The sequence below is a fragment of the Oratosquilla oratoria genome, chromosome 13 (assembly GCF_046742065.1).
Source record: "Oratosquilla oratoria isolate Oo_2021 chromosome 13, ASM4674206v1, whole genome shotgun sequence".
NCBI classification, from domain to species: domain Eukaryota; kingdom Metazoa; phylum Arthropoda; class Malacostraca; order Stomatopoda; family Squillidae; genus Oratosquilla; species Oratosquilla oratoria.
In genome coordinates this window covers 19,140,173-19,165,426 of record NC_134789.1, presented here as the reverse complement: position 1 = coordinate 19,165,426, position 25,254 = coordinate 19,140,173, and the positions used below count along the sequence as shown (strand labels likewise).

Sequence of the window (25,254 nt, the reverse complement as noted above, 5' to 3'; positions counted from 1 at the left end):
GGGAGGGTCTAGCATAGCTGAATAAAATCGCGTGGGGGCAGGACGGTTAAAGGAAAAGAAGGGATCAGAATGAAATTGGGAAAACGTGTTGCATAAACCATTATATATATATATAGAATGAAATTGGGAAAACGTGTTACATAAACCATTATATATATATATATATATATATATATATATATATCACTATAAAGTAATGTCGTAGCACATTGATAAAATAAACTTTTTTATCCCACAGTCGGAAAAAGAAGACACTAATGTCGAACGTTCTGTATATTTCGATCACTAACTGTGACCCTCTTCAGCATAATGAATACATAGTGGAAGGCATAAGCTTATATACAAAAATGTGAGCTGGAAAAGGAACAAGCTCAGGTTACGTGACCGATGCTCCGCAGGTCGCGTGGGGTTTTGTGACCTTGGAGTAAATGAGGTAGCACTTGGTTGACTGCTGAGGTAGTAATGCAGTCAGGTGACCACTGACCATTTCCCTAATTTCAACATATCAAATGATCAGTGGTCACCTGACTGCATTACTACCTCAGCAGTCAACCAAGTGCTACCTCATTTACTCCAAGGTCACAAAACCCCACGCGACCTGCAGAGCATCGGTCACGTAACCTGAGCTTGTTCCTTTTCCACCTCACATTTTTGTATATAAGCTTATGCCTTCCACTATTTATTCATTATGCTGAAGAGTGGTCACAGTTAGTGATCGAAATATACAGAACGTTCGACATTAGTGTCTTCTTTTTCCGACTGTGGGATAAAAAAGTTTATAAATATATATATATCTTTATGTGAATGAAATTGTCAGTCGCCACCCAGAATAAAATCATTAAGGTGTGTCACTGTGATGAAGGGGTCAACCCACCTTGTACCCGTGTCTTCCTACTCCTGTTGCTCAATTCACTAAGTCACTTTCCCGTCTTTGCAGCATGAATTTCCTCATGGATCACTTTCCCTCCATCCTCCCCTCTCCTCCCCTCCCGTCTTCTCCCTTCTTCTCCCTTCCTCCCTTCCTCCCTTCTTCCCTCCCATCTTTCATCCCATTTCTTCTCCTTTCTTCCTCACATCTTCTCTTCTTTCCTTTTTCCCTCTCTTCCTCCCACCTTTCCTCCTTTCTTCCCTCTTTTCTTCCCTTCCATCTTCCCTCCATTCTTCCATTTTTCCCTCCCTCCCTCCCATCTTCTATCATATCCTCTTCCTTCTCTCAGTCACATCCCCCCTCCCTCTCTCTTCCTCTCCTCTTGTTTACCTTTCCACACTCCCAATCCCTTCCCTATCTCACTTCCCCTCCCCTTCTCTTCCTCCCTCTCTCCTTACTTTTCTCTACCCCGCTTCCCCTCTCTCCCACTCTCCCCACTAACCTTGTTGCCCCCTTCTCCCCCCCCCAACCATCCATCTGTTGCACTCCTGAAGAAGTTGCAACCCCCCTTAATTATGGCAACGTAACTCAGTTGTTTACTGACTAATAAATACCAGATGGTTTTCTTCAGCCCTTTCCCACCACCCATCACTCTCACTTTCTCCAGAAACAACTTTAACAGCTGTAGCCTCTCTTTTCCACTGCCCCCTATGCTCCTCTGACTAGCTACACCATTCCACTTCCTCTCTGCACAGTGTGTCTCTTCCGTAAACATCCCCGCATGGGCTCAAACAAAGACTGTGGGAGTGAGAAAAAAAAATGAGGATAGGTGACATTACTTGCTAGCTTTTGTTCTGGTGAATGCCGAAAGATAATTAATCAGAGGTTTGGGAGAACAGTGAGGGCTGTACAATTCATAGAATGGGACCTTGCCCAGTCAAGACACCATTTGTCATCCCAGGAGTGAACATTATTAGAATAAAGTCCTTCAGTGTTGACCTGAAGACTATCTTTGGAGTTCGAGAGTGCTTTATAGGTTCTCCATTCTACCCTAATATATATATCTTCACCACTAGAAAGGCACCAAACAACTGAAAACTTGGACTTTGTAGATTTGGTTTCTACCAGGTGATTTTATTTGAAGAGAGGGTTGGATATTGGACAAAGTGTGCATAATGTAGAGATGTACAATACAACTGGTATGGTCACAGAGAATGGAGAAGTTTTGTTTTGTTGTTTATTCAGAGTGTGACAGGCTGTTTACTCAATAGGGGGAACTGATTGACTTGTTCTGGCTATTTCAGTGGGCCATTTAATTTTGCTGTGTTCCGAAAAGGGTAAAGTGACCACAGTTGTCAGGACTTCTGGGTGCACTAGGAGTTAAGGCTTTTGTGAATACAGGAAAATTGGTCAAGTGGATCAAGTGTTCCATTGACCAACATATACAGCAGTGAGCCACCAAAGAGTTTTGTCAGAAATGATTTGCAACATTATTGAGGAGTTGGGTGTCATACATTGAAAGAGAGAGAATGCTAGTCAGTAACCCCAGTGCCATTGAGGGTGTGGGGTGCCATGAATGTAACTAGAATAACTTTGTGCCCGTATAAAAATGAAAATGACACCTGATACAGAGGAGATAGAAAATAGAATTTTATGATTAGGAGTAATATTATATTAAAAAACGTTAAGCATGAATTTGGTGTTCTGTAAAATCAAGTGTTTGGTGCAAGTTAATGATAACATATGCATATATGGTTTTTTGCATTACCATACCATCATTCTTCGTTCCATTAGACTCATCTTCAATAGATATGACATTTCTCTGCATAGCTTTTTCTGAACAATTTTGGGGGTTGTAAATGTGAGAATCAACACCGTGTGAGATCGAAACCTTTATTGGTACGACGTTTCGCTTGTTACAGCTTTTTCAAGTACATACATATGGCAAACACTCTGAGTACATATAGGCCGATGGGGAAGGAACTGGGAGAGGTTATCAGGGAGGGGTGGGTGGTTGGTGGAGGGGCAGAGGGGGGGTGTGTGTGAGAAGGGGACGAGTGGGACTTGGTGGAGATAAAGGAAGACATTTCGGACAGTTTGTTGAACTGTCCGAAATGTCCTCCTTTATCTCCACCAAGTCCTACTCGTCCCCTTCTCACACACAAACCCCCAACGCCCCACCCCCAACCACCCCCCCCCCCCCGATAACCTCTCCCAGTTCCTTCCTTGTCGGCCTATATGTACTCAGAGTGTTTGCCATATGTCTGTACTTGAAAAAGCTGTAACAAGCAAAACGTTATAACAATAAAGTTTTCGATCTCACACAGTGTTGATTCTCACAGTCTTGTCGGCTTTTGCCATTGTGTTTCAGGTTGTAAACGTATTGGTCATTATATACACCTAGATCTCTTAATCCAGCACTCGCCAACCACCATTTGTGTGGACATTTGGGCAAGAACATAACCACTTTGGGAATTATCCTAGGACATAAAATACCAATTCTTGAAGAAGGTTTATGTCTTGGGGCCCAAACCTCCACACAAGTGGCAGTTAGTGACTTCAGGATTAAATGAGCAAGGTGTATGTGTTATTTTTAAATGCTTTTGTGTATTTGAAGGTATACCATAATATACCACCTGTTTTCAACACTGGATAACCTTTACAGAGAACTTAAAAGCCCTGTGAATTTGGTGGTCATAATTTGGGGTTCCATGTTAATTTCATAGCATGTGCATAAAAGGAAAGAAAAAATTTACTATAATTTACAAGTACTGTATTAATCCAAAGTGAATTAGATATGTTGCTGTGTGCATGGTTGTATAGCTTGTTTTGGTTTTATGTTTTATGATTTTCATATTAACATTGATTTAGTGAAGTTTTAATCTTGAAGTGTGCTTATTTGCTTATTTTTATTTGACTTGTGTTGCATCTAAATGTGCACTTCCTTTCTAGATGGACTCTTCAACAAGATTTGGGTACAAAGAAAGTTGAAACAATGGCAAATCAAGGAGGGTACTCCATCTGAATCAGATTTGCTCCAAGGTGAAATAATGAAAACACATAAGTTTAGATGATTGATACTACCAGAAAAGTGCCAGTAAAAATTGTATAACAGAAGACACTAAACCAGTATTATTTGAGAAGCCATGCAAAGACTGCACCCAAACATAATGAGTTTGTATTAGGAAAAATGTATGTATAGTACAAAAGAAATTTGAATGGTTGCATCAAGGAACAAAAACATTTGCAACATATGTACATGTATAAGCCTGTGATGCCCAGACATTGTACATAATGCAAGTCGTCGAACAAGTTTAAAGGACGGCAAGTACAACACACCATGAAGATGATGTTGGCAAGGGGAGGAGCTGGAGGAGACCATTGGCGAGCACCATCGTCCCCTTCCATCCCGTGCTCCCCCTGCATTCAGCACTACCCCAACTATTGGATCATTGGAAGGTGCGGTGCCACTCATGAATGGCAGGTTTCACCACACCACTTGTTTCTGACACAGTCGTACATCACTGGTATTACTTGGTGTGAAGTCCGTTTGCTTGGCTTCAAGGGAGCACGTGCAGATAATGGTGATGGCATATGGAAGGAGTGTTCTATTTTGCACAGAACAATATTTTCTTTTGGGCATGCTTTCATATTGCTAGCTCTCGCTTGTATGGCACATATAGCTTACACACTGCTTTTTTTATATATACATAGCTTTGGGTTTTTGCATATATTATGACATTTTCATTCTTTATTTCATCAATGAATAACCAATTTTTGTAATTCATAAGATAGATATGTGTATGTATATATATATATATATATTTATATATATATATATATGTATATATATATAATATATAGATGCATAATTAATTGTGTCTTTAGGCAGGAATATAGTCTTGTATTGATTTTATTTTCATTTTGTAGTCTATGATCTGTGAATAATAGTCTTCACTCTAAACTGTATACAATCCCTCCCCCTCTCAGTCTTGATCAATCTTCTCCATATATTAGGTTCATGGTCTCATTTTGAGAGGTATTCTTAAAGCTTCCCGTTTTGATTCTTTTTATATTCAGGACTTTGGTTTATTTTGCAGGGTGAAGTTTGGTGTGCCCTTAGAGCAGGTTTGCAAGAATGACATTCCTGGGCCACTGCTTGTACTCATCCTCAAACTGAACAAGGAAGGACCCACCAAGAAAGATGTGTTCAGGGCACCTGGGCATCAGGGTTCCATGAAAAAACTTATACACTTTCTTCAAAATGGAAGACTTGTCAACATAGGTATGTAGGTGAAGTTTTGACAAATGGATTAAGAAGCTCTGCCACTGTGATTCAAACTCTTGCATGTGAGACTGCTTACCACAAAGAATGTACCATTGTACTAAACTTGAATGTACAAGTACAGATTGTTCCTTTTGTACAGTTAGGTTAGTACAATGGTAACATCCTTGCTTTGTGGTAAGCAGTCACTCATGCAAGAGTTCAAGTCCCAGTGGGAGAGCTTCTTAATCCATAGGTACATATGCTTACCTTGTGTTTTTACTTCTGAAGGGAAATTTATCATATGCATTTTCACTGAAATCAGGGATTCATCACTCAGTTATCGTACAAGTTATTATATTGTGTACAAATATGTGGTGATTTATACTCCTCTGGAGAATATTAAGCAAAAATAGAAATTGTACTTTACAAATACTGGATAATTGTTATGCCAAGTGGAACGAGTTAATACTGCAATTAAAGCTCATCATCACTAGTTAAAAGAATTTAAAAGTAATGGCTATTTGATGTTGAATTATTATTATTATTATTATTATTATTTTATAAATATATATATATATATATTCTTGCAGGCAGACGAGGTTAAAAGCTATTGAAGATTCATTTTTTATTATCTTCTTGCGTATAGTCTCTATACGATGAATATTTGGTAGCCAATGAGCGTGTGTTGTTTTCACTCGCGGGTCTCTCCCAGTGAAAACAACACACGCTCATTGGCTACCATTCACCAATGAGCATCCAAATTTTCCTCGATACAGTGTCCATGATCCGTACATCACATATATAATCTACACAGAAAACTTGACACAACAATTCGCCCTGGAAGATGGAACAAGAGAGTTCCGAAACGTCGGCCAATATAAGAGATCTCCTAAGCAGACTTACAGAAAATGATAAGTCAAATATTCGTCATATAGAGACTATACGCAAGAAGATAATCAAAAATAAATCTTCAATAGCTTTTAACCTCGTCTGCCTGCAAGAAAATATCTTACCTAGCTACACAAAAATATATATATATATTTTTTTTCCAATTGCAGATAACTTTTCAGTATACACTATAGCATCTGTTCTGAAAAAGTTTCTGCGAAAACTTCCTGAGGGTATCTTTGGGAAGGAGGGAGAGCATCAGCTGTTTAACATCATTCAGCTGTCGGACACAGAACAACAGCGCGACGAAATCCATCGACTCATTACCTCAATGCCGGTTGTAACTCAACACCTTCTTGTGCTGCTCTTTGGAACATTCAGGTACAATTGATCAGGTTTTGAGTTTACGTTAGTTCAATTCTGGTTTATTGAAGCTGAGTTTAGTTTTCAGAGGACATGTAATTAAAAATTACTTTTACCAAAGGTTAGATTAGGCAACTTCTAACTTTTTCTGTTACCTCCCTATTCAGTTGTATTTCAACCTTGTGCCCTCCACTTGTGGATATCACTATTACCTTACAATTTGATACATTAACTTTCTTATATTTTCCTAACAAACCTTACTAAACTCAGTACCCTCCAGTGCCTTGATTAGCAGAACAATATTATTGGCATGTACTAAGCTGTAGTCAACTTTTCTTGCCCACTTTTTCATAGCCTCAGTCTCCTGTACAATCTTTTTCTTGATGTGGTGTCACAGGTCAAAAACAAACTCAATTTTTATTATTCGTGTACTTACACATAAGCTTCTAGAGAGATGGGAGGAAGATTTGGCCTATGTGGCATTATTGGAGTTGCAGCCGAGTTGGGCAGAGGGAAAAGAATAAATCTGTTGTCTCGTATTTCTTGCAAGTGACACATTGCCCCTGGGACTATGGGCAGTGTTAGGATAACTATCTCCCTCTGATTTAAATCACTATAAAGTACTCCATTATCATAATCTTATGATTAATAATTATGCGTGTAGCCAATAAATCTTTGAATTGAAATAGAGTTGGTGTGCTCTTCAATTTTAGTTAAAATGTAATTGATTTTTTTCTTATAAATTAATGTAATTGGAACTTGACCATTATTATTATTATTATTTATATTATTATTATTAATTGAATGTGAATTAATGGGTATAAAATGGCCACATCCCTAGTGGTGATAAGGGAATACCGATATGCAAAATTGAGAGAGAATATGATATACGAGTTTATTTTCATTCACAGTTCTTGAACTTGTATATCCAAATGGCTTGTAATTGTGGAACTATATGCACTTGGAATATAAGGGAGGCAGAGAGGAAAAAAGTGAATCTGATTGAGATGAAGTGTTTGAAAAATATACTCTAAGATACTCTTTATCAAAGCATGTGTATAAAATGCAGTACCGATAAGAAACAATGACAAGTACTTGCATGCGGTGGTCATGGAAGATAGACAGCAAAGCTGCCTGTTTTCAAAACCCATCACCCCCCTCATTATCATCAGGAGGTGCTGCCCTGAGGGGCTGATGCTAGGTCTCTGAATTGGGTCAGAGACTCTCTCTTCTCTCTCCTCTCTCTCTCTCTCTCTCTCTCTCTCTCTCTCTCTCTCTCTCTCTCTCTCTCTCTCTCTCTCTCTCTCTCTCTCTCTCTCTCTCTCTCTCTCTCTCTCTCTCTCTCTCTCTCTCTCTCTCTCTCAACTTTAACTGTATTTCTTTCACTTTTCACTCATAAAGAGTGACTGCTCTCCTCTCCTCATTACTTTCAGCCAGTGACATAGAAAGTCAACCACACACACACACACACTTCAATGAACGGACGGCTTAGAAGACGTTCTGAAGAAAATTGAAGTCTCGTGGATCCCAACGCAAAGAGAAGTGCCTATTGTATTTACAGGGTGGGGGGGAAATTGCTCGTGGGGTAGTAGGAAAGTAGGGAAAGAGGAGAAGGGGAGGGATTGCTGAGGGAAATGGAAGGAAATGAGGAAGGAGAGGACTTGGCCTAGGCAGACAGGCAAAAGGTAAACAAACGACCCCCCGACCAGCTGAGCGACAATGAAATGTCTAATAAAAATGTAAAGATTAGAAGTATAGATAAGAGCAATACAGTAGAAGGTGATGAGAATATTTTCCAGGGATTTAAAGAGGGTGGGGGGGACACAAACACCCCCTGACTGACAAGACTAGAAGAGAAGGTCGATAAGATGATCGAGGACTTGGAGCGTAGGTTCGGTCATGTTAACAACATTATACGGAGGGTTGAAAAATTGGAAGAACTAGAGAAGGCGAACAAAAACTTAACTAAGGAAATTGAAGAATTAAAAAAAACAGTTAAAAGAAGTAAAAGAAGAGAATAAAGTCTTAAAGGAGACTAATAAGGAGAACAAGGAGGGTTGGAAAAAAATCCAAGAAAATAGCAAAGTTGCATTCACTGACATAATCAGACAGCAAATGAATGAACAAACTGAAAACTCAGTTATTAAAGTGATGAGACAGAAGGACAATATAGTAAGAGACTTAGCAGACAGAAAGAAATGTATAATTATATTAGGAATGGAAGAGAAACATAACCCAGATAGAACCACAAGAATCAAAGAGGAAAATGAAAAAGTAAGAAATTTACTAGAATTAGTTCAGGAAGATGAACCAGAAATAATGAAACAAATCGAAGAGAAATTCAGGCTCGGGAAATATAGTACAGACAAGACCAGATAAATTAAGATTAAATTCAGGTCACAAACTACGGCTGAGAATATCTTATCCAAAACAGGGAAACTAGCAACAAGTGAACAATATAAAAAGGTATGGATAAAAGGGAAATGAATAAAGAGGAAAGAGAGGAAGAAAAACAGAAAAGACTTGAAGCTAAGGAAAAAAACGAGATAAGAACGGAGTCAGAAAAAGAGAGATTCTATTGGAGAGTAGTGAATATGAAACTAAAGAAAGTCGACATACAAGAGAAAAACAAAAGGGAAACAGAGAACACAATGGAAGTGGCAGAAAACTAAGAGTGTCTTACACAAATATAGATGGATTAATAACAGGATTGAATGAGCTGAATGATTATTTGAAAGAAAAAGAACCAGACATAATGGGAATTGTAGAAACAAAATTAAAAGGTCCACTACCACCCAACAGTGTAGGACATGATGCATATAATTAATTATTGGATTAGAAACAGAGTGAAAAAGGAAGGGGGTGGAGTTATGTTCCTGACTAAGAAGGATATAAACGTGAAGGGTGTCACATATGGAAAGAATACAGTAGAGATGATAATGATGGAAGTAGAAGAAACAACAGTAGAAGAGAAATGGAATATTTTGACAAAAATTTACAAAAAAGGAGTGGAAAAGTATGTCCCAAGACAAAAACAAGAAAAAGAATATGTAAAATGCTGGTACAACAAAAAGTTGTAGGGAGTTAAAAGACAAAAGAGACAAAGCCTGGACCAGATGGAAAAAAGACAGAAGACCTGAAAAATGGAAAATATATACCTGTTATAGAAATAAATATGTACAAACGTGCAGAGAGGAAAAGAGAAAATATGAAAAAGATATCATAGAAAAGTGTAAAGATCAACCAAAACTATTCTACAGATTTGTAAACAATAAACTGAAAAACAAACAAGACTTGGAGAAATTAAGACAAGAGGGAGTTGAATACACTGAGGAAATGGAAATGGCGGAAATTATAAACTAACATTTTAAATCAGTGTTTACAAGGGAGAACATACAACCTGAAGAGAACGAATGGAAAGAGAAAGTCCCCCCTATGGAAGAAATAGAAGTAACAAAGAATGAAATATTAACACACTTGAGTAATCTTGATGTCAGAAAATTGCATGGACCAGATGAAATAGCAAACTGGATACTGAAAGAATGCAGGAATGAACTGGCAGACAAAATACATAGCATACTAAATAGTTCCTTGAAAGAAGGAAAAGTTCCAGAAGATTGGAAAAAAGCAAATATAGTACCTATATATAAAGGAGGAAATAAAGAACCTACCAACTATAGACCAGTCTCTCTAACAAGTACAATAGCAAAAATTTGTGAAAGAATTATCAAAAGTAGATGGGTAAAATATTTAGAAAAAAACAAAGTGTTAAATCCAAGGCAATTTGGATTCAGACAAGGACGATCATGCGTCACCAATTTAATATGTTTCTATTCAAGGCTAATAGATATAATACAAGAAAGAGATGGATGGGCGAACTGTGCATTTCTAGACCTAAAGAAAGCTTTTGACAAAGTACCACATAAGAAGTTGCTTAAGAAATTAGAAACTGAAGGAGGAATACAGGGCAAACTACTAAATTGGATGGAAGACTTTTTGCAAGAAAGAAAAATGAGAGTAGTGATAAGAAACCAGCACTCAAAATGGGATGAAGTAATAAGCGGTGTTCCGCAGGGAACAGTTCTGGCCCCAATAATGTTTGCTATATATATTAATGATATGGATGAAGGAATTGAAAGCTATATGAGCTTCTTTGCAGATGATGCAAAACTACTGAAAAGAGTGAAAACTGAAGAAGATTGTGAATCACTACAGAGAGATCTAAATAAAGTACAGGAATGTAGTAGGAAGTGGGAGAAGGAGTTCAATACAAAAAAGTGTAGTATAATGGAATTTGGAAAAAGCAAAAACAGAATGACAGGAGCATATAAATTGGGAGAAGAAGGAATAAAAAAGTAGAAAATGAGAAGGACCTGGGAGTCATTGTTATGAATAATATGTCACCTGAGAAACATATAAATAAGATTTTTGGAGAAACTTATAATTATATAAGAACAATCAAAGTTGCATTTACATACCTGGATGAAGAAATGGTGAAGAAAATCCTAATCACCCTGATAAGACCAAGATTGGAATATGCAGCAACGATATGGTCACCAAGTACAAAAAAATGTATAAAAAAACTTGAAAGAATACAAAGAGCAATTACAAAATTGGCACCAACACTCTCAAAACTATCATATGAAGAGAGACTAGAAAAACTTGAACTACAGACACTAGAGCAAAGAAGAGAGAGAGGAGATTTGATAGCTATTTACAGAATCATGAAAGGCATAGAAATTACTGATAGAGAGAATCTGATAAAATGGGATGACAGAAATACAAGAGGACACGGAAAGAAAATAAAAAAAGACAGCTATAGAAGAGATTTGAAAAAGAACAGCTTTCCTCACAGAGTAATAGACAGTTGGAACAAGTTAGATGAGAAAGTGGTGTGTGCAAAAACAATACATGAATTTAAAAATAGTTTAGATAAAATGAGATATGAAGACGGGACCCCACGAGCATAGCTCCCCTTCCCGTAAAATACAACTAGGTAAATACACACACACACACACACACTTCAGCGAATGGACGGCTTGTATGACGTTCTGAAGAAAACTGAAGTCTGTGGATCCCAACGCAAAGAGAAGTGCCTAGTGTTTTTACAGGGTGGGGGGGAAATTGCTCGTGGAGTAGTGGGAAAGTAGGGAAAGAGGAAAAGGGGAGGTATTACTGAGGGAAATGGAAGGAAATGAGGAGGGAGTAGACTTGGCCCAGCCAGACAATCAAAAGGTAAACAAAAGACTGAGCGATGATGAAATGTCTAATAAAAATGTAAAGATTAGAAGTATAGAGAGGAGCAATACAGTAGAAAGTGATGAGAATATGTTCCAGGGATTTAAAGAGGGTGGGGGGGACACAACCCCCCCCTGACTGATAAGACTAGAGGAGAGAGTTGATAAGGTGATCGAGGACTTGGAAAGTAGGTTAGGTAATGTTGACTCCATTTTCCAGAGAATTGAAAGGTTGGAACAACTAGAGAAGGCAAACAGAAACTTAACTGATGAAATAGAGGACCTAAAAAGACAGTTAAGAAATGTAAAGGAGGAGAATGAGAAATTGAAGAAGAATAGTAATGAAAACAGAGAGACAATAGCTAAAGAAGCTAAAAATTGGAGAACAACCCAAGAAGGGAATAAGGTTTCATTCACTGACATAGTCAAACAGCAATTGAAAGAACATAATGAAGACTCAGTTATTAAAGTGATGAGACAGAAGGAGAATATAGTAAGAGAATTAGCTGACAAAAAGAAATGTATAATTATATTAGGAATGGAAGAGAAACATAACCCAGATAGAACCGCAAGAATCAAGGAGGAAAATGAAAGAGTAAGCAGTTTATTAAGATTAGTCCAGGAAGATGAACCAGAAATTATAAAGGAAATTGAGGAAAAATTCAGACTCGGAAAATATAGTACAGATAAGACCAGACCAATTAAGATTAAATTCAGGTCACAAACAACGGCAGAGAAAATTCTATCCAAAACAGGGAAACTAGCAACAAATGATCAATATAAAAAGGTATGGATAAAAAGAGAAATGAATAAGGAGGAAAGAGAGGCAGAAAAGCAGAAAAGACTTGAAGCTAAGGCAAAAAACGAGGAAAGAACGGAGTCAGAGAAAGATAGATTCTATTGGAGAGTAGTGAACATGAAAATAAAGGAGTTCGACATACAAAAGAAAAACATAAGGGAAACAGAACACAATGGAAGTGGCAGAAAACTAAGAGCGTCTTACACAAATATAGATGGATTGATAACAGGATTGAATGAACTGAATGATTATTTGAAAGAAAAAGAACCGGACATAATGGGAATTGTAGAAACAAAATTAAAAGGCCCACTACCACCCAATAGTGTAGGACATGATGCATACAATTATTGGATTAGAAACAGAGAGAAAAAACAAGGGGGTGGAGTTATGTTCCTGACTAAGAAGGATATAAACGTGAAAGGTGTCATATATGGAAAGAATACAGTAGAGATGATTATGATAGAAGTGGAAGACCGAGATAAGAAGAGCAGAAAATTTGTGATCAATTATGTGCCTCCGAAAACAGCCTCATGGGAGGAGAGTGAACATAAAAGTATGTTAGAGGACACAAAGATAGCATTAACTAAAATAATGGAAGACGGAGGAAGAATAGTTATGATGGGCGACTTTAATTGCAAAGAAATCTGCTGGGAAGAAATGACAGTAAAGAGTGGTGATGACTCATGGGGAAATGCTCTACTTGAGATGATTACTGACCATTCAATGACACAATGGATACAAGAGAACACTAGGTATAGAAATGAAGAAGAACCATCGAGACTAGACTTAATAATTACATCTGAACCTAGAATAGTGGACAAGATTGAATATAAAACACCAATAGGCAAAAGTGACCACATATTGATTGAACTGGAACTTAATGAAGAAAAATATATGAAAAGAAATGAACAATATAGAAAAGGAAGAATGATGTATGAAAAAACAAACTTTGATAAAATAAGAGAATTCTTCCAACAAGAAAACTGGGAAGAAATATACAAAGAAGAAACATCAGTGGAAGAGAAATGGAATATTTTGACAAAAATTTACAAAAAAGGAGTGGAAAAGTATGTCCCAAGACAAAAACAAGAAAAAGAATATGTAAAATGCTGGTACAACAAAAGTTGTAGTGAGTTAAAAGACAAAAGAGACAAAGCCTGGACCAGATGGAAAAAATACAGAAGACCTGAAAAATGGAAAATATATACTGGTTATAGAAATGAATATGTACAAAAGTGCAGAGAGGAAAAAAGAAAATATGAAAAAGATGTTATAGAAAAGTGTAAAGATCAACCAAAACTATTCTACAGATTTGTAAACAATAAACTGAAAAACAAACAAGACTTGGAGAAATTAAGACAAGGAGGAGTTGAATACACTGAGGAAATGGAAATGGCAGAAATTATGAACAAACATTTTAAATCAGTGTTTACAAGGGAAAATATACAACCTGAAGAGATTGAGTGGAAAGAAAAAGTCCCCCCTATGGAAGAAATAGAAGTAACAAAGAATGAAATATTGACACACTTGGGTAATTTTGATGTCAGAAAATCGCATGGGCCAGATTAAATAGCAAACTGGATTCTGAAAGAATGCAGGAATGAACTGGCAGACAAAATACATAGCATAATAAGCAGTTCCTTAAAAGAAGGAAAAGTTCCAGAAGATTGGAAAAAAGCAAATATAGTACCTATATATAAAGGAGGAAATAAAGAAGAACCTACCAACTATAGACCAGTCTCTCTAACAAGTACAATAGCAAAAATTTGTGAAAGAATTATCAAAAGTAGATGGGTAAAATACTTGGAAAAAAACAACGTACTAAATCCAAGGCAATTTGGATTCAGACAAGGACGATCATGCGTCACCAATTTAATATGTTTCTATTCAAGGCTAATAGATATAATACAAGAAAGAGATGGATGGGCTGATTGTGCATTTCTAGACCTAAAAAAAGCTTTTGACAAAGTACCACATAAGAAGTTGCTTAAGAAATTAGAATATGAAGGAGGAATACAAGGTAAATTACTAAATTGGATGGAAGACTTTTTGCAAGAAAGAAAAATGAGAGTAGTGATAAGAGACCAGCACTCAAAATGGAATGAAGTAATAAGCGGTGTCCCGCAGGGAACAGTTCTGGCCCCAATAATGTTTGCTATATATATTAATGATATGGATGAAGGAATTGAAAGCTATATGAGCTTCTTTGCAGATGATGCAAAACTACTGAAAAGAGTGAAAACTGAAGAAGATTGTGAATCACTACAGAGAGATCTAAATAAAGTACAAGAATGGAGTAGGAAGTGGGAGATGGAGTTCAACACTAAAAAGTGTAGTATAATGGAATTTGGAAAAAGCAAAAACAGAATAACAGGATCATATAATTTGGGAGAAGAAGGAATAAAAAAAGTAGAAAATGAGAAGGACCTGGGAGTCATTGTTATGAATAATATGTCACCTGAGAAACATATAAATAAGATTTTTGGAGAAACTTATAATTTAATAAGAACAATCAAAGTGGCATTTACATACCTGGATGAAGAAATGGTGAGGAAAATCCTAATCACCCTGATAAGACCAAGATTGGAATATGCAGCAACGATATGGTCACCAAGTAGAAAAAAATGTATAAAAAAACTTGAAAGAATACAAAGAGCAATTACAAAATTGGCACCAACACTCTCAAAACTATCATATGAAGAGAGACTACAAAAACTTAAACTACAGACACTAGAGCAAAGAAGAGAGAGAGGAGATTTGATAGCTATTTACAGAATCATGAAAGGCATAGAAATTACTGATAGAGAGAATCTGATAAAATGGTATGACAGAAATACAAGAGGACACGGAAAGAAAATAAAAAAAGACAGCTATAGAAGAGATTTGAAAAAGAACAGCTTTCCTCACAGAGTAATAGACAGTTGGAACAAGTTAGATGAGAAAGTGGTGTGTGCAAAAACAATACATGAATTTAAAAATAGTTTAGATAAAATGAGATATGAAGACGGGACCCCACGAGCATAGCTCCCCTTCCCGTAAAATACAACTAGGTAAATACACACACACGTAGACTGATTCACAGCGAAGATTGGAGCTCTGAAGAAGAAGGGAAATGTTTGTGGATCTCAACAATGAGGAAGTACCTTTTTGTATTTATAAGGAAGGGGAAAGCTTGTGGTGTAGTGGGAAGGTGATGAAAAAGGAGAAGGGGAGGGATTACATAGGGAAATGGAAGGAAATGAGGAAGGAGGCACATGGGCGCCACCTGACGTAAAAAAAAAAATGTCAACAAAAGGTCCCCAGCTGATGCAGGAGAAGAGAATAATTTCAGTAAAATCATTAAGTTTAGAAATATAAATAAGAACAACAAAATGGAAAGTGAAGATAATAATTTCAATGGATTTAATGAAGGGGGGGATGCCAACCTCCCCCGATTAGCAAGGCTAGAGGAAAGACTAGAAAAAATGGCTCAACACTGGGAAAGTAGGCTAGGTCAGCTCACACAGATTGCACAGCGAGTTGATAAATTTGAACCATTAAAGAAGGAAAACCAAAACCTAACTAAAGAAGTAGAAGAATTGAAAAAAACAGTTAAAGGAAGTAAAAGATGAGAATGAGGAATTAAAGAGGAATAATAGAGAGAATAAAGAGTCCATAGCCAAAGAAGCACAGGGTTGGAAGAAAATCCAAGAGAACAATGAAATTGTATTTAACGACATAGTGACACCGCAGATGAAAGAACAAACTGAATATACAGTTATTAAAGTAATGAGGGAGAAGGAGAATATAGTAAGAGACTTAGCAGATAAAAAGAAATGTATAATTATATTAGGGATGGAAGTATAACCTTAACAGGACTACGAATATTAAGGAGGAAAAAGAAAAAGTAAACAATATATTAGAATTAGTTCAGGAAGATGAACTTGAAATAGGGAAACAAATTGAAGAAATATATATAGGCTTGGGAAATATAGTACAGATAAGACCAGACCAACTAATATTAAATTCAGGTCACAAACAACAGCAGAGAATATCTTAGCAAAAACAGGAAAACTAACAGACAGTAAACAATTTAAAAAGGTATGGATAAAAAGAGAAATGAATAAAGAGGAAAGAGAGGAGGAAAAAACGAAAAGACAAGAAGCTAAGGAAAAAAACGAGAAGAACAGAGTCAGAAAAAGAGGAATTTTATTGGAGAGTAGTGAATATGAAAGTGAGGAAATGGATCATAACAGAGAAAAACAAAAGGGAAACAGAAAATACAATGGAAGTAGCAGAAAATTAAGAGTGTCTTACACAAATATAGATGGATGAATAACAGGCCTGAACAAACTGAATGATTATCTGAAGGAAAAAGAACCAGACATAATGGGAATTGTAGAGACAAAATTAAAAGGTCCACTACCACCCAACAGTGTAGGACATGATGCATATAATTATTGGATTAGAAACAGAGAGACAAAACAAGGGGGGTGTAGTTATGTTCCTGACTAAGAAGGATATAAACGTGAGGAATGTCACATGTGGAAAGAATAGAGTAGAGATGATTATGATGGAAGTGGAAGACAGATATAGGAAAAGCAGAAAGTTTGTAATAAATTATGTGCCTCCAAAAACGGCCTTGTGGGAAGAGAGAGAACATATAAATATGTTAGAAGACACAAGGATAACATTGAATAAGATAATGGAAGATGGAGGAAGAATAGTTATAATGGGTGACTTAAATTACAAAGAAATCTGCTGGGAAAAGATGACAGTAAAGGGTGGAGATGACTTATGGAGAAATGTTCTACTGGAGGTGATTATCGACCATACAATGATGCAGTGGATTCAAGAGAACACTTAAGTATAGAAATGAAGAAGAACCATCGAGACTGGACCTAATAATCACATCAGAACCTGAAATAGTGGAAAAGATTGAATATAAGACACCAATAAGTAAAAGTGACCACATATTGGTTGAACTGGAACTAAATGAGGAAAAGTACATGAAAAGAAATTAACAATATAGGAAAAGAAGATTGATGTATGATTTTTTTTTTTTTTTTTTTTTTTTTTTTTTTTTTTTTTTTATATAAATGGATGGGGTGGTGCGAGAGGTGAATGCTAGGGTAGTGGGTCAGGGATTGGAGATGGTTAAAGAAAATGGAGAAAAGTGGGAGGTGAGCCAGCTGTTGTTTGCGGACGACACTGCGCTTGTGGCAGGGTCAGAGGAGGGATTGAGGAAGCTGGTGGCAGAGTTTGGGAGAGTATGTGATAGAAGAAAGCTAAAGATAAATGTGGGTAAAAGTAAGGTGATGAGATGTACAAGGGGTGAAAGTGGCAGTAGACTGGAAGTGAACATTAAGGGAGAGCGACTGGTGGAATTGGATAGTTTTAGATACTTGGGTGCAAGTGTAGCAGGAAAAGGTGGAGTGAAGGTGGAGGTAGAATGTAGATTGAGAGAAGCGAGTAAATGCCTTGGTGGTTTAAAGAGTGTAATGAGAAATAAACATTTGGGAATGGATGCGAAGAGGAGACTGTATGAAGGAGTGATTGTGCCAACAGCACTGTATGGGGCAGAAACGTGGAACATAAGAGAAGAAGAGAGAAGGAGTTTGAATGTGTTTGAGATGAGGTGTCTGAGAAGTATGGTGGGGGTTACTAGGCTAGATAGAGTGAGAAATGAGGAGGTGAGGAGGAGAACAGGGGTGAAAAAGGATTTGGGAGAGAGGGTTGATGAAAGAATATTAGGATGGTTTGGACACATGGAAAGAATGAGTGAAGAAAGACTAGTAAAAGAGGTATGGAAGGCAGATGTGGAGGGAGTGAACATGAGGGGACGTCCTAGGATGAGGTGGATGGATGGGGTGAAGGGGGCTTTGGGGAAGAGGGGAATGTCTGTTGAGGAAGGAAGGGAGAGGACGGAAGACAGAGGTGAGTGGAGAATGGTTGTATATGGATGATGTTGTGACTGCATGAGGAGGAATGGGCGGGGGGGTGGGGGGTAGTATGTGTGAGTACATTTTGACGCAGCCCGAAGGGATTTCTCCCCGTCCTCCCTTTATATGCAAAGGGGGACGGAGAGGGGGGGTCGCCGATTAAATGAAGCGGCCTTGCTGTGGATGTACTGTGTCTTGCGACACTGCTTCTGACCCAGGGCGGTGGGCAGGGTTCAGGGATGACCCGTCATCCAGGAGGTGCTCAGATGAGAGGAAGGGTGGGAGGGGTGTGGAGTGTATTTAGGGATGAAATGGGTGGGAGTGTTTTTATGCCTTTCCCTTTGTGGCTACCTCCCTTGGAAGGGGGAAAAAGCCTTGGTATATGTATGTATGTATGTATAAAATAAGAGTTCTTTCAAAAAGAAGACTGGGAAAGAATATACAAAGAGGAAACAACAGTGGAAGAGAAATGGAATATTTTGACAAAAATTTATAAAGGAGTGTAAAACTATGTCCCAAAAGTTGTAGGGAGTTTAAAGACAAAAGAGATAAAGCTTGGACCAAATGGAAGAAACACAAAAGACCTGAAAAATGGAAAATATATACTTGTTATAGAAATGAATATGCACAAGTGTGCAGAGAAGAAAAGAGAAAATATGAAAAAGATGTCATAGACAAATGTAAAGATCAACCAAAACTATTTTACAGATTTGTAAACAACAAACTGAAAAACAAACAAGAATTAGAGAAACTATGACAAGGAGTTGAATACACAGAGGAAATAGAAATGGCAGAAATTATGAACAAAGATTTTAAATTGGTGTTTACAAGGGAGAACATACAACCTAGAGATATCGAATGGGAGGAGAAAGTCCCCCTATGAAAGAAATAGAATTAACAAGGAATGAAATACTTGAGTAATCTTGATGTCAGAAAATCACATGGACTAGATGAAATAGCAAACTGGATTTTGAGAGAATACAGGAATGAACTGGCAGACAAAATGCATACCTTAATAAACAGTTCCTTGAAAGAAGGAAAAGTTCCAAAAAATAGGAGAAGAGCAAATATAGTAGCTATATATATAGGGGGAAATAAAGAAGACCCGACCAGTCAAGTACAATAGCAAAAATTTGTGAAAGAATTATCAAAAGTAGATGGGATTGGACAAGGTGCAGGGATGACCCGTCATCCAGGAGGTGCTGAGATGGAAGGGAGGGAGGGTGGAGGGGTGTGGAGTGTATTCAGGGATGGAATGGGTGGGAATGATTTTGTGCCTTTTCCTTTTTGGCTACCTCCCTTGTAAGGGGGAGAGCCTTGGTATATGTATGTAGATGGGTATGGTATTTAGAAGAAAAAAAAAGTGCTAAACCCAAGGCAATTTGGATTCAGACAAGGACGATCATGCATCACAAACTTAATGTGTTTCTATTCAAGGCTAATAGATATAATACAAGAAAGATGGATGGCTGATTGTGCATTTCTAGACCTGAAAAAACTTTTGACAAAGTACCACATAAGAAATTGCTTAAGAAATTGGAAACTGAAGGAGGAATACAGGGCAAACTGCTTAAATGGATGGAAGACTTTTTGCAAGAAAGAAAAAAGAGAGTAGTGATAAGAGACAAACACTCTAATTGGGATGAAGTAATGAGTGGTATTCCACAAGGAACAATTCTGGCCCCAATAATGTTTGCTATATATATTAATGACATGGACAAAGGAATTGAAAGTTATATGGGCTTCGTTGCGGATGATGCAAAACTGTTGAAAAAAGTGAACACTGAAGAAGATTGTGAGCCGCAACTGAGTGATCTGAATAAAGTATGGGAATGGAGTAGGAAGTGGGAAATGGAATTAAACACTTAGAAGTGTAATATAATGGAATTTGGAAGAAGCAAAAAAAGAAAAGTAGGATCATATAAATTGGGAGAAGGAATAAAAAAAGTAGAAAATGAGAAGGACTTCAGGGGTCACTATTATGAATAATATGTCATCTGAAAAACATATAAAAAACTTGTAATTTAATAAGAACAATCAAAGTGGCATTTACGTATCTGGATGAAGAAATGGTGAAGAAAATTCTAATCACTTTGATAAGACCAATATATATGCAGCGACAATGTGGTCACTAAGTACAAAGAAATGTATAACAAAACTTGGAAGAATACTAAGAGTAAATACAAAATTGGCACCAACACTCTCAAAACAAATTAATGAAGAGACACTAGCAAAACTTGAGCTACAGACATTAGAGCAAAGAAGAGAGGAGATTTGATAACTAGAATCATGAAAGGCTTAGAAACTATTGATAGAAAGGACCTAATAAAATGGGATGATAGAAATATAAGAGGACATGGAAAGAAAATCAAGAAGGACAGTTGTAGAAGAGATCTGAAAAAGAACAACTTTCCCCAGAAAGTAATAGACATTTGGAACAAGCTAGATGAGAAAGTGGTGTGTGCAAAAACAATACATGAATTTAAAAACAGTTTAGATAAAATGAGATATGAAGACGGGACACCACGAGCATAGCTCCCCTTCCCGTAAAATGCAACTAGGTAAAAACACACACACACACCACGGCCGAAGCAAGACATGCCGGAACGGACGCTTTGAACCCGCTATTTAGCGATTCACGAACAAATTTGAAAGCAGGCCTAGTTGTTTACAAAGATATGGTGAAGGGAGAAATGTATTTGCTGTGACCAGAATGGAAACGTCTTTGTATCTCTTTTAATGGAAAGAGCAAAGAAACTCCGAAAGACAAAGAACCAGCAAAAAGATGTTTGGAAGAAAGCAGAATAGAGACTCCACTTGGTGTCATTTGAAAGAAGACGTGTCTTTCTTAAACACCAAGGGAATACCAAAGGTTTGAAACAGTTTTTTTCGGGGTTTGAAGGGGAAGGAAATATTATGCATAGAGGGTTAGAAATGGATAGAGAGCCCAGGTATAGAAATATAATGAGAAATAGGTATATAACATTTTGGATGAATTAATATAGCTCAAAAGTACATACATACATATACCAAGGCTTTTTCCCCCTTACAAGGGAGGTAGCCAAAAAGGAAAAGGCATAAAATCATTTCCACCCATTCCATCCCTGAATACACTCCACTCCCCTCCACCCTCCCTCTTATCTTAGCACCTCCTGGATGACGGGTCATTCCTGCACCTTGTCCACTGCCCTGGGTCAGAAGCAGTGTCCCAAGACACTGCACATCCACAGCAAGGCTGCTTCATTAAATCGGCGACCCCCCCTCTCCGTCCCCCCATTGCATAAAAGGAGAAGATGGGGAGAAATCCCTTCGGGCTTCGTCAAATTTTGCTCACACATACTACCTCACCCCCCATCCCCCCGCCCATTCCACCTCATGCATCACAACATCATCCATATACAACCATTCTCCATTCACCCCTGTCTTCTGTCCTCTCCCGTCCTTCCTCAACAGATATTCCCCTCTTCCCCAAAGCCCCCTTCACCTCATCCATCCATCTCATCCTAGGACGTCCCCTCATGTTCACTCCCTCCACATCTGCCTTCCATACCTCTTTTATCAGTCTTTCTTCACTCATTCTTTCCATGTGTCCAAACCATCCCAATACTCTTTCATCAACCCTATCTCCCAACTCCCTTTCCACCCCTGTTCTCCTCCTCATCTCTTAATTTCTCACTCTATCTAGCCTAGTAACCCCCATCATACTTCTCAGACACCTCATCTCAAACACATTCAAACTCCTCTCTTCCTCTTTTATGTTCCATGTTTCTGCCCCATACAGTGCTGTTGGCACAATCACTCCTTCATACAGTCTCCACTTAGCATCCATTCCCAAATGTCTATTCCTCATTACACTCTTTAATCCACCAAGGTATTTACTCGCTTTTCTCAATCTACATTCTACCTCCACCTTCACTCCACCTTTTCCTGCCACATTTGCACCCAAGTATCTAAAACTATCCACTTCCTCCAGTCGCTCTCCCTTAATGCTCACTTCCAGTCTGCTGCCACTTTCACCCCTTGTACATCTCATCACCTTACTTTTACCCACATTTATCTTTAGCTTTCTTCTATCACATACTCTCCCAAACTCTGCCACCAACTTCCTCAATCCCTCCTCCGATCCTGCCACAAACGCAGTGTCGTCCGCAAACAACAGCTGGCTCAAAAGTGAGTATAAAATAACGTAAAAAGAAGTAGCTCTGCTAAGGAAAGCCAATGAGGAGAATAATAGGGAGATAGATGACTTAAAAAAGGAATTACAGGGAGAAAATGAAAAGTTGAAAAGCAAAGATATAAATAGGAATGAGGCATTAAAAAAGGAGATATAAGATCAAATGCAAGCAGTGACTGAAAAGGTGGAAGACAAAATCAAAGAAATGACTTGCAGGAAATAAAGAAACAGTGGAAAGTTGAACAGGAATATCAAAATGTATCCTTTAAAGAAATAGTGGAGCAACAGGTCAAGGAGAATGCCAAGGAAATGGTGATCCAAGTAATTAAAGAGGAAGGCAATTTAGTTAAGGACACAGTGGATAAAAAAGATGCATTGTAATCTATGGCATTAAAGAGAAGCATGATGTACCTAGATATCGGAGGGAAAAGGAGGAGGAAGGACAAGGTTTGGATAGGGAAATTGAGGAGACCAATAGAGTGGGTAAATACTCTAAAGGAAAACAATACAGGCCACTGAAAATAAAGCTTAGATCACAAACAATTGCAGAGGAAGTACTATCGAGAGGGACTTGGGAGTTCTGGTGAGTCCGAATCTTAAAACCAGGAAGCAGTGCATTAGTGCCAGAAATAAAGCTAACAGAGCATTAGGTTTCATTGCTAGGACGGTAACGAATAGAAGTGCAGAGGTGATTATTAAACTCTAGCGATAGTTAGACCCATCCTTGACTATGCAGTACAGTTTTGGTCTCCATCCTACAGAATGGACATAAATTCACTAGAATCAGTACAGAGAAGAATGACCAAAATGATACATGAACTCAGAAATTTGCCTTACGAAGAGAGGCTTAGGCACCTAAACTTACACTCTCTGGAAAGACGCAGAGTGCGGGGTGATCTAATAGAAGTGTTCAAGTGGATCAAAGGCTATAACAAGGGAGATGCAAAGAAGGTCATCATAATAAAACAACAGGGCAGGACTCGCAGTAATGGGTATAAACTGGACAAATTTAGATTTAAGAAGGAAATAGGCAAGAATTGGTTTACTAATAGGGTGGTGATGAATGGAATAAACTTAGTAACCATGTAGTAAGCGCTGAAACTATCAGTTGTTTTAAAAAACGATTAGACAACTTTATGGATGGGGACGACAGGCGGTGATGGATATGGAGCTGCCTAGTGTAGGCCTTATGGTCTCTTGCAGTCTCCTTTATTCTTATGTTCATAACGAAATTAACAAATAGTGATCAATACAAAAATATGGATAAAAAAAGATAAGAGTGAAGAAGAAAAAGAAAAAGAACTTGGAAACAAAGTGCATGAAAAAAAGTGATTTTTTTTTTTTTTTTTTGAGAGAGAGAGAGAGAGAGAGAGAGAGTGTGTGAGTGGTGGACCTGAGGCTGAGAAAATGGTATATAAGGAAAAAGGAAACAAAGCAGACAGAAAAAGATGAGAAAGGAAATTAAAAATAGCTTATACCAATATAGATGGAATAACTTTAGGAATGGATGAATTAAATGATTATCTGGCGATAGAAAAAACAGACATAATGGGAATAGTGGAAACTAAATTAAAGTGTACTCTACCACCCAACACTGTGGGACAAGGTTTATACAATTGGACAAAGAATAGAAAGGATAAACAGGGTGGTGGAGTATTGATTTTGACTAATAAAGATTTAAATGTAACAAAAATAATTGAAAGAGAAAATAATATATAATCAATTATGATACAAGTTGAAAGCAAATATATGAAGAGTAGAAATTTTTTAGTGGTGTATATGCCTCCCAAAACACAGTCCTGACAGAAAGTGATAATTCCAAAATATTAGAAGATGCAAAATACAAATTAACTAATATACTGAAAGACAGGAAATACAGTAATTATGGGCGACTTTAATACAAAAGAAATATGTTGGGAGGAAATGACAGTGAAGGGTGGAGAGGAACTCTGGGCCAATGTCCTGCTCAACATGATCATTGAATACACAATGTCTCAGTGGATAAGGGAAAATACCAGATACAGAGGTAGTGAAGACCCATCAAAGCTGGATTTAACACTTAAGACAGAGCCTGAAATTATTGACAAAATTGATTACAAAAACTCTGATAGGAAAGAGTGACCATGTGCTAATAGAATTTGAGTTGAAAGAGCAAATGGATCAAAGCAGAAATGATAAACATAGAATAGGAAGACTAATGAGCAACAAAACAAATTTTGAGAAACTCAAAAAAATCTTTTGCAATGCAAACTGGAAAAAATTCCTAAATTAAGAAACAGGGATGGAACAGAAATGGAACATACTAAAAGAAATTTATAATGAGGTAGTGAATAAATATGTACCACAAAAAAAAAAAAAAAAAAGAATATACATAAGAAGCTGGTACAACAAAAAATGTAGTGAGGATAAGGATGAAAGAGACAAAGCTTGGAAGAAATGGATAAAAGACAAGAAAACAAGCAAATGACTAATGAACATCAAACTAAGAAATGATTATGTAAAAATATGCAGAGATGAAAAGAGAAACTTTGAAAAAAATAAAAATAAAAGAAAAATGCAAGGAACTCAAACTATTTTACAGGTATGTAAATGGCAAACTGAAGAATAAACAAGAAATAGAAAAGCTGCGCCAAGGTAAATACGAATATACAGAAGAACTGGAAATGGCTGAAATTATCAAATCGGTATTCACATTAGAAAACTCACCTAACTGTGAGGAAATAGAGATATCCCCCTC

General features: G+C 37.4%; 1 protein-coding gene across 8 annotated transcripts in view; it reads left to right on the top strand.

The window, feature by feature from the left end:
* The first annotated feature begins 3,819 nt into the window (after positions 1-3,819).
* Positions 3,820-25,254, top strand: part of LOC143032326 (uncharacterized) — an 80,471-nt gene continuing 59,036 nt past the window's right edge. For all 8 annotated transcript variants that reach the window (XR_012967101.1, XM_076196878.1, XM_076196877.1 and 5 more), the window contains exons 1-3: positions 3,820-4,327; positions 4,969-5,153; positions 6,194-6,404. Coding sequence is in view for 7 of the 8 variants with exons in the window: in XM_076196878.1 (XP_076052993.1) it covers positions 4,209-4,327; positions 4,969-5,153; positions 6,194-6,404 (515 nt within the window). In the remaining variant the exon portion in view is untranslated. The remainder of the gene's footprint in view (positions 4,328-4,968; positions 5,154-6,193; positions 6,405-25,254) is intronic.